Here is a 9,901-nt window from a genome sequence, read left to right on the forward strand (position 1 = left end):
GGGTAAATGGGGACTTAGAGCCACAAAGAACGCCACAGTGGACATGGCGGCAGGTCACTCGGATGCCTGAGTAGGTATTATTGGAGATCTCCAGCACCGTGGGCCTCTTTCCTGCCCATCCGGCCACCCGGCCTGTAGCTAGAGCTTGTCATAATCCGTTGGGAGGTGCTGGGCAAAGAGTCCACATCACCACCGCTGGCCATGGCCCGATCCCCAAGGACCTGGAACTTGGCACCAGTGTCTGAGGGCCTGAGGGCTGGAGGCTCCCCGACCCGTGGCAGCCCAAGCAGCCCAGGACAGAAGCTGCATGTGTACTGGCAGGCCACGGGTCAGCCTCACGGCCCGACAGGCTGCTCCGTGTAGTCAGGCTCCTGGACAGTTGGCTACACAGCCTGCACACTCTCCTCCAGGCTGCACTGGGCAACACCACGTAGTGCGAGCTCGCTAGCCTGATCCTGTGGCTCCCGCAGGTTCTCCTTGTTGTGCCAGATGCCGTAGCCGAAATACACCATGAGTCCTGTGGCAGTGGGAGGGGCCTGAGAGGCAGGTCCAGCCCACCTGGCCCTCTTCCCACCACCTCCTCCTCATCCCGACCTCCCATGCCCCACTTCACCGCAACTCACCAATCAGCAGCCAGACGAAAAAGCACAGCCAGGGCAGGTAGCCTAGATTCAGCATGAGGTAGATGTTGAGAAGGATACTCAAAGCTGGCGTCAGGGGCACCAGGGGCATCTGAGAGGGCAAGAGCTGAGCTGTGGGGAAGATCTGCTACCCAAGGACCTCCTTTTCCTCCTTGGGAGATTTAGGATTCATGTGCCCTGTGCCCACCCGCCATGCAGAAAGGAAGTATGGTTGGACGCAGTGGTGTCCCCAGCCCTCCAAGTCTTCCTCGTTCATTCTGCAGCAGCAGAAGGCGGCCATGGAGCCAGCTAGACTACGAGTGAGGTGGTGGAGAGTGTGGGTTGGGGTGGTACCTGGAAGGTATTCTGTGGGTGCTCCTGCTGGTGGGCCGCCAGGACAGCGAGACTGAGCAGAAAGGTGACCCCGCTTAGCAGGACCAGCAGGATGTAACCCCAGCACGTGAAGTCCAGGGCTGAGTCCCCAGAGATGAGCACTCTGCTCAGGGTGATGGCAGAGGCCACCAGGAGGCTGAGTGCCCAAGCCATGGCATTTCCATGGCTGCACTCACCCAGGAAGCCCAGGAAGCCTAGGTAGGCCCTCAGGGCCAGCTGCAACTGCCCGGGCTCAGGACCTGAGGCATGCTCATCGCTCACTGGCTGGAGGGGCACTGAGGAGTTGGCCTCAGGCTTGGGGCTGGCTGGGCCCAGGGACCTGGATGCAGAGGTTTTCTGGAAGTGCAGCCTTAGGGTGCTGGTGGCCACAAAGGTGTAGGTGAGCAGCGCCCCAAAGGAGATGAACTGCACCAGTGCATCGAAGCCCAGCACCAGCGCCAGGAGGGCCATGAGGACCCCAAACACCAGGGTGGCCATCAGGGGGACCTGAGTCCAGGGCTGCATGCAGGCAAACACCTGGAAGAAGAGCCCGTTGGCCACAGCATAGACCAAGTGTGGCAGGAAGAGGAGGATGCTGAGCAGGTCCGTGATCATGGCTGTGGCAGAGGAGCAGGAGTGAGGGGCCCGTCAGCAAGGGTGTGTGGGCCTGGCTGGGTGTGGGGTGCTCAGTTACCTCCCACCCAGTTTCAGTCACAGGCCCATTGAAAAATTTGGAGAAGGTGGTGAGTGGGACTAGAGGGTTCTCTAATCATCAGAGCCTTCCTGGGACAGTTACACAGCTGGGGTCAACCCGGCAAGCCCAGGACAAGGGCTGCCTCTCCCCCCACCACCCCACCCAGTTCCCACCCTGCAAGATGCTGCCTCACCGCAGAAGGAGCTCACTGTCATGATCAAGCTGGCCCAGCTGTACCCCAGCTGGTAGAAGGCATCGGCAAGTCCTGATTGTGAGTCGAGGCTGAGCAAGGGAACCATGAGGGTAAGCACGGTGGAGATCAGGATGTATGCCATGGCCACCAGGCCAAGAGAGATGGCGATGGCTATGGGCACGGCCTTCTGCGGGTTCCAGGCCTCCTTGCTGGAGGCAGCAATGTCTTCGAAGCCCACAAAGGCATAGAAGCAGATGGCGGTACTGGCCATGATGTCCAAGAAGCTGAAGGACACAAACCCGCCCTCCTTTGCACTCCAGTTTTGCAGCCTGGCCAGGGAGAAGCCCAGGATGATGATAAAAAGGATGACGCAAAGACTGACGACCGTGAAGGTGTGGTTGAGCCAGGAGGAGACACGGGCTCTACAGGAGGCAAAGGCAAAGGCAAGAAGAATGATGCCAGGGGCCAGGAAGTCTGGGTGCTGGGCCAGGAAGGGCACCTGCCAAGGGCTTATGTGGGTCTCACTGAAGTAGTGAATTTGGTGACCAAACATGACATCCAGGTAGCCACTGCAAGCCCGTGCCACGAGGGCACCATGCAGGAGGTCCACAAGCAGTAAGGTCCAGCCAATGAGGAAGGCCCACAGCTTACACATGGACACGTAGGTGAAGAGGTAGGCAGAACCCATACCAGGCACATGAGGTCCAAACTCTGTGTAGCACAGGGCCGCCAGCAGGGAGGCCACGACAGCCATAGCGAAGGACACGAGTACAGCAGGACCAGCCATCTCCCTTGCCACAATGCCCATGAGCACATAGAAGCCTGAGCCCACCATGCCACCCACTCCCAGAAGGGTCAGGACCAGTGTGGATAGGCTGCGACTCAGTGACATCTCCGTGGTGGACTACTCCAGTGTCTTCAGCCGGTTCAGCTACCTACAGAAGTGTGCCAGGCTGGCGGCGCTGGGCAGTCTCCAGGCCATGGTGGGCAGCAGAGAGGAGTGCGGGCCCAGCCACCTGCCAGGGTCAGAAGGGAATGACAGGCTGCCGGGTGGGGTCAGGCATCTTCAGTCCCTTCTGGATTGCCCACCCACAGCCCAGTCCCCATCCCTGGCCTGGGGATGTGAGCACATGCACCTGCTGGAGGGTTGAGGTAGGGGAGGGCTCAGGGCTCGCTGCAGGGAGTGCAGGGGGTCTCAGGAAGCACAGGGGTCCTGCCTGCCCTCCTCCTCTCCCCAGCGAATCTGGTGCAGCCGGACCTGAGGGATGAGCCGAGTATCACTGAGGGCAAGGTGGGAACATTTCCAAGGAGCATAAGGTGGGAAACCCTCCTGATCTGGGATCTGAGAGCAAGGTGGAAACCCGGAATATGAGCGGCTCTTTCATCTGGCTGTGGCTGGTAGGGACCACCTCGCCTCTGACTGCAGGGTCAGTCCCTTCACAATGTGCCAAGTCCCAGGTTCGGAGCCTGACGCCCGGCGTCCCACCGCATCCCTGTCCCAAGCACCCAGGCCTTCAACCCCAGCCCCGGCCGGGTCTCAGCCCTACTCGCACAATTGGCTGCGACCCACCTGCTGCCGCCGCCGCTGCCCCTCTGCGCCCGCTTCGTCCTGCCAATGCCCCGCGTCACTCCCTCAGCGGGGCCCAGATCCGTCCCCTGTCCCTCTCGCACCCTGGGGCCACGACCCCGGACACCGCCTCGCTGTCTGGCTCCCGCACTCCGCACACCGACCCCCCATGTCTGCACACTGTCCCTCACCTCATTCACCCACGCATTCCCTTTCCCCACGCACACACCAAAATGGTCCACTCTACCCTTCTTTAAAAGATCAAAACCAGCGCTCGCCAGGTTCCTGGGAAGCTGTATGTCCACAGATAAAGAAGCAAAGGCGACCAGGAAGTACCAAGCCTGGCACAGGGTCACCGGGTGAGCTGGGGGCGGGGTTAAGACACAGATATGAACCTCTTTACCCACCCACTTCACCCCTTAGCCAGCACATGTGGTGAATGCACCCGAACCTGTGCATCAGAGGTGTGCAGGCCTCTAATGAGCTGAGCCTGGGGATTTGGTGAGTGGCCCTGGGTGGGCATGGCAGGGATGGGGAGGGGAGTGCCTGTGACCAAGCACTTAACAAATGCTGGACGTTCTGAGCTTTTAGCTACAAACACCACCCATCTGAGGAGGGCTAAAGCAGCCTCCTGGGCCAAGCTGCAGCTGTCCACCATGGGGCACCCCCTCAGAGGACCATGGAGTCGCAGTTAGGCATGGAGGACTCTGGGAGACCCTGACCCTGCTCCCAGACTAGTCACATGGAGTATCCCATGCCCTCAGGCAGCCATCTAAACTCCCTGGGGCTCATTTTTTCCCTGAGTCCAAGTGTCATCCTACTATTGCTGCATGTCTGAAAGTGAAAAGAATGGTGTGAATGATTCTCACTTGTTTATAGCCAAATGACTGCCAGACCCAGCCACATCGAACCAAACCAGAATGCATCCATCCTCTTTCATCAAGGGTATGACTTGACCTTGTTTCTTTAAATTTGGACACTCCCTCTTAAAACGACCAGGTTTCCTACAGTGATAACACCCTGCAGAGTCCTGCACTCTCTCAGTCCCTTTATCCAAGCTAACCCAGGTGGCTCTACCTGCCTCCTCCCTGCCTTGCTTCTAATCTTCCTGGACCATGTGGTCGACCATGCTCATCATGACTTTGGTTTTCTGCTTCTGCTTTCCCCCCTCCCTTCTCCCAAACACTTTCTGAGGCTCTCTCCATAACTCCTCCAGTGGTTTATCCATCCCAACACCCATCCATCCATTTTCTGGATCTTATTCTGAATATCAGGCCAAGGCCCATTTACATAGCAGACCTTTAGCATTCCCTGGTGCACAGGGTCATCAGGGTCCATTCCTGAATAGATCCTCATATCTGTCCCTCAAGTTTGCAGATAAGCAGAGGGAGTGTTGTCTTTTTCTTGATTCACCTAAAAGGCCTTTAAATTTTCAGATTTAGGTATGGCTAATTGTATCCCCTGTATAATTAGGTCTCTAGATCCTCCATTTGTGCTCCATCATGCTGACCATTATTATCCCAGTTAAGGGAACTCTTGGTCTCCTGCCATTATCCCGTGTCTAGGCATGTGCTGCCTTTCCCATTCCTTCATAGCTGCCCTCCTCACCCTTCCCCTTCTACTGTAAAGAGGACGTTCAATATAGATGTAAGTTCAGACCACATATATAAAAATAAACTAGTGCCTAGCAATTGATTCACTTGTGCTCAGCTGGCCGTGCTGGATCTTGCATTAATGACTTCATCTACTTTTTAAAGTTTCTGACTTCTGTACTTGTCAGTGGGGCATTTACATAACCGATTTCTCCTAGCCCAATTGGTACTTCTCTCAAGGGGTATAGAGGCTCAGTGGGAATATGTTCCCTCATCCTCTTTTCTTCAGGGGCCTTGGGGAACAGGAAGCCTGTATGTCCTTCCTCCATTGTTCCAATTCCTTCCTTAACTGCTGGTAGGTCATAAGGAGTGGGGCAGTTGGCACCGATTGGCCCTTTGCCTCCCTGGGGGCTTGGTTCTATTGGACTTTCCAAATTTGCCAGTTCCTGTCCCAGGAGGGGAGGGAAACATAGGGCAGGAGAAGGCTCCATAGAGGGACTCAGGTTTTAGCTTTTATAGACTTAGTTTCTGGGTCCAGAGTTTTAGCTTTCATGTTTCAAATTACAAGGTTGGCACATAGCCAATCCTAATCTGCCCCGTATTTTGTCCAAAATACATCAGGCAGTAAAATGCTTCCCTTAGCCTAAATGTAACAGCAATATTTAATCAATTTCTTTTTATCCTTCCCTTGGTCTGATCATTATTGTTCCAAAGTTTCAACATCCTCCCTACTGGGTGATCTGGAGGTATGTCCCTGAAGGAGCCTACAGATACCTCCTTTCCTCTTTTCTCACTGGCTAATGACCCATATCCCCCGTCTGAGTCTTGTCCAGGTTTCTTTCTGTTAAATCTTTCCATTTTGGTCATATTGGGTCCTTTCCCTTGTGGGAGAAGGAAAACGTGAGTTGGGACACTGCACTTGCTTCATGCAGTATGTCACACGTCTCATGCACACACAGTCAGCCCCAGGCTCATCAGAACTTTTCCCCCACCAAGGCAATACCTTGGTCTGTGCACAGAGGTACCTGGTCACTGAGAGACAGGTTTTCTTTCCCCTGTCCTCGTCCGCAGTCAGCAGATCTAAGGGTCTGGTCTCAGGTCCTTCCAGCAGTCAAAGCCGGGCCCCCAAAAGCGGAGTCTGAAACCACTCAATCAGCGGGACACACCTTCCCCTCATCTGCCCTGGGGGGTCCCCTTCTGAGGCTTTGGAAAACATTGGAAAATGATATTTCATACAAACAGTAACCAAAAGAGAGCAGGGGTAGCTATACTGGTGCCGTGCAAAACAGACTTTAAATACTAAAAAGTGAGACGGGAAGATGGCAGACTAGAAAGACACAATACTTTCTTCTCTCCCAGGAAAATAGCTGGAGGACAGGCAGAAACAGGCTGTAAAAAAAATCTTCGCGATGGGGAGATGTGGATTACCAAATCCACTAGGAAGGGGAAGTGTACCTGGATAGCCAAAAGCATTCTAAAAAAGAAGAGCGACATGAGAGGAATTTCACTACCTGGCCTTGAAACATATTACAACGCTACAGTGGTCAAAACAGCATGGTACTGGCGTAAAGATAGACACATTGACCAATGAAATACAATTGAGAATCTAGAAATAAACCCTCACCTCGATAGCCAATTGGTTTTTGACAAACCTACCAAGTCCATGTTAATGGGCAAAACATTCTCTTCACAAATCGTGCTGAGAGAACTAGATAGCCATTTAACTAAAAGAATTAAAGTGGACCCCTATCTCACTCCCTATAAAAGAATCAACTAAAAATGGGTCAAAGACCTAAATATAAAACCCAAGACCATAAAACTACTAGAAGAAATGTAGGGAAAGATCTTCAAGTCGTTGTGGTAGGTGTGGTTATTTGGACTTTACAACCAAAGCATGTGCAACAAAAGAAAAAATCGATAGAAGGTACCTCCTAAAAATTAAACACTTTTGTGCCTCACAGGATTTGTCAAAAGGTGAAAAGGCAGGGAATTCAATGGAAGAAAAAATTTGGAAATCATAAGTCTGATAAAGGTTCATATTCATGATATATAAAGAGATGTTACAACTCAACACTAAAAAGACAAGTGGCCTGATTAAAAAATGGGCAAAACACTTGAATATGCATTTGTCCAAAGAAGAAATACAAATGACAATAAAACATATGAAAAAATGTTCAACATGACTAGCAAGTAGGGAAATGCAAATCAAAACTATGAGGTAACATGTCACACTTATCAGAATGGCCACTATTAAAAAGACAGAGAACTACAATTGTTGGAGAAGATGTTGAAAGATAGAAACACTCATTCATTGTTGGTGGGAACATAGAATAGCACAGCCACTGTGGAGGACTCTTTGGCAGTTCCTTAAAAAGTTGAATATAGATTTGCCACAAGACCCTGAAATATAATTTCTGGGTATTTAGCCAGAAGAACTGAGAGCAGTGACATGAACCGACATCTGCACACCAATGTTCACAGCAGCATTATTCACGATTGCCAAAATTTATAAACAAGCTAGGTGCCCACCAACCAATGAATGGATAGACAACTCTAGTGTATTCACACAATGGGATATTATGCATGTGTAAGAAGAAGTGAAGTCACAAATCATATGATAATATGGATGAACCTAGAGGATGTTGTGTTGAGTGAAGCATGCCAGACACAAAAGGACAAATACTGTATGACTGTGCTAGTATGAACTAAATATATTGTGTAACACATCATATGAATCCATTTCTATAAAACATAAATGTAAATCAATTTACAAAGATGAAATTAGACTGGTGATTATGTAGGGCTGGGGAAGGCATGCTGAGGGATGTGGAGTGTTTCTTACTGGAACAAGATTTTCTGTGATAATGAATTCACAACATTGCAATTGTACTAAAATCCACTGGTTATACACTTTGGATAGACTATGTGGCATGTGAATATATCTCAGTAAAACTGCTTAATAAATAAGTAGTTGTGCAAGAATAGCCAGAAATAGCAGCTATGTAGAGTGGGGGAAACCAAGATTGAGAGGTAAAGAGTTTTGTTGTTTTTTTGGTATGTTTTTTGTTTGTTATTATTATTATTGAGATAATGAACATGCTGTATTAATGACTGAAGTGATGAATACACATCTATTTGATTCTACCAAATACCATTAATCATACACTTTGGATGAATTGTATGCCTTATTAATATATATAAATAAAGTTATTTATTGTTTAAGACAGTTTCAATTAAAAAAAGATAATACTAAAATTAAAGGATAGGCATGTGCGTTATAGGCCAAATTCCCACCCAAAAAAAGCAAAAAGTAATAAGATATGCAGAAAGTCATTATATATATATTTTATAGATTTATTTATTTATTTATGTATTTATTTATTTCTCTCCCCTTCCCCCCACCACCCCAGTTGTCTGTTCTCTGTGTCTCTGTGCTGCGTCTTCTTTGTTGTTGTCAGTGGCACCGGAATATGTGTTTCTTTTTTGCTGCGTCATCTTATTGTGTCAGCTCTCCTTGTGTGCAGCACAATTCTTGGGCAGGCTGCACTTTCTTTCACGCTGGGTGGCTCTCCTTACAGGGTGCACTCCTTGCGTGTGGGGCTTCCCTACGTGGGGACACCCCTGTGTGGCAGGGCACTCCTTGTGCGCATTAGCACTGTGCATGCGTCAGCTCCACACAGATCAAGGAGGCCCGGGGTTTGAACTGCGGACCTCCCATGTGGTAGTTGGACGCCCTAACCACTGGGCCAAGTCCGCCCCCCAGTCATTATATATTAATAAAATGGACATCCACCAGGAAAATGTAAATCATAAATATCTATGCACGTAACCAAAATACCTTAAGCTCAAACATGAAGCAAATTCTGGCAAAACTTAAAGGAGAAATGAACATCTCTACAATAATAGTTGGAGGCCTCAACACACAACTCACATCAATTGATAGAACAACTAGACAGAATATCAACAAGGAAACTGAACATCAACAATATGACAAGCTGGCCCTGACAGATGTTTATAGAACATTATACCCCAAATCAGTAGGTTATACATTTTTCTCAGGTGCTCATGGATCTTTCTCCAGGTTAGAGGCTAAACAGTGCATTCCTAAATAATAACTGGGTTAAAGAAGAACTTGCAAGAGGAATTAGTAGCTAACTCAAAATGAATGAAAGCAAGAATATGATTTACCAAAATTAAGAGATACAGTGACAGCAGTGCTGAGAGGGTAATTTCATAGCCATGAATGCCTATATAATAAGAGAAAGAGCTAAAATAAAAAACCTAAGTGAACACTGAGAGGAACTAGAAAAAGAACCGCAAACTAATCCCAAAGCAAACATACAGAAATAGCAAGATTTGAGCAGAAATAAATGAAATCAAGAACAAAACGAACAATAGAGAAAATCAACAAAACAAAAAGTTTGTTCTTTGAGAAGATCAATAAAATCAACAAACCCTAGTAGTCTAACAAAGAAAAAAAAGAAAATGAAAAGAAATACAACCACAACTGAAAGAGGGAATATTATGACTAACCCCACATAAATAAATATGATCATAAAAGACTGTTATAAGAAACTGTACAATTAGCCCAGTGCATGCTTGACTAAACAATTGAGCACAAATACCTGGCATAGTTGACACAATAGCCTAACCATCACACATGATTACTAAATATTTTCTCCCATTGGGTAAACTCTCTTTTCATTTTCTTGATAAACTCCTTTGCATCTCAAAAGACTTCAATTTTGAAGAGGTCCCATTTATGTATTTTTTCTTTCATTGCTCATTCTTTGGGTGTGAATGTCATGAAGCCATTTCATTTTCCAAGGTCCTGTAGATGCGTCCCTACATTGCCTTCCAAGG

General features: G+C 48.8%; 1 protein-coding gene across 1 annotated transcript; it reads right to left on the minus strand.

Moving 5' to 3' along the window:
- Window positions 1-383: 383 nt before the first annotated feature.
- On the minus strand, window positions 384-2,714 carry LOC101410945 (cationic amino acid transporter 4-like). The gene is made up of 4 exons (XM_058281021.2): window positions 1,880-2,714; window positions 975-1,609; window positions 624-732; window positions 384-517 (listed from the first exon to the last, which is right to left on the minus strand). Exons 1-4 carry the CDS (start codon window positions 2,712-2,714, stop codon window positions 384-386), a joined length of 1,713 nt encoding a protein of 570 aa, XP_058137004.2.
- Window positions 2,715-9,901: the final 7,187 nt, after the last annotated feature.

This window comes from Dasypus novemcinctus, chromosome 19, assembly GCF_030445035.2.
Source record: "Dasypus novemcinctus isolate mDasNov1 chromosome 19, mDasNov1.1.hap2, whole genome shotgun sequence".
In the NCBI taxonomy this organism is placed as follows: Eukaryota; Metazoa; Chordata; class Mammalia; order Cingulata; family Dasypodidae; genus Dasypus; species Dasypus novemcinctus.

Excerpts from the sequence above, each read along its gene's own strand:
- LOC101410945 (XM_058281021.2), bottom strand. The coding sequence starts at position 2,714 with ATGGTGGGCTCAGGCTTCTATGTGCTCATGGGCATTGTGGCAAGGGAG. Across the intron at positions 733-974 it reads ACCCACAGAATACCTTCCAG|ATGCCCCTGGTGCCCCTGAC; the intron begins GTACCACCCCAA and ends TTGCCCTCTCAG. Across the intron at positions 518-623 it reads TTTCGTCTGGCTGCTGATTG|GACTCATGGTGTATTTCGGC; the intron begins GTGAGTTGCGGT and ends CCACTGCCACAG.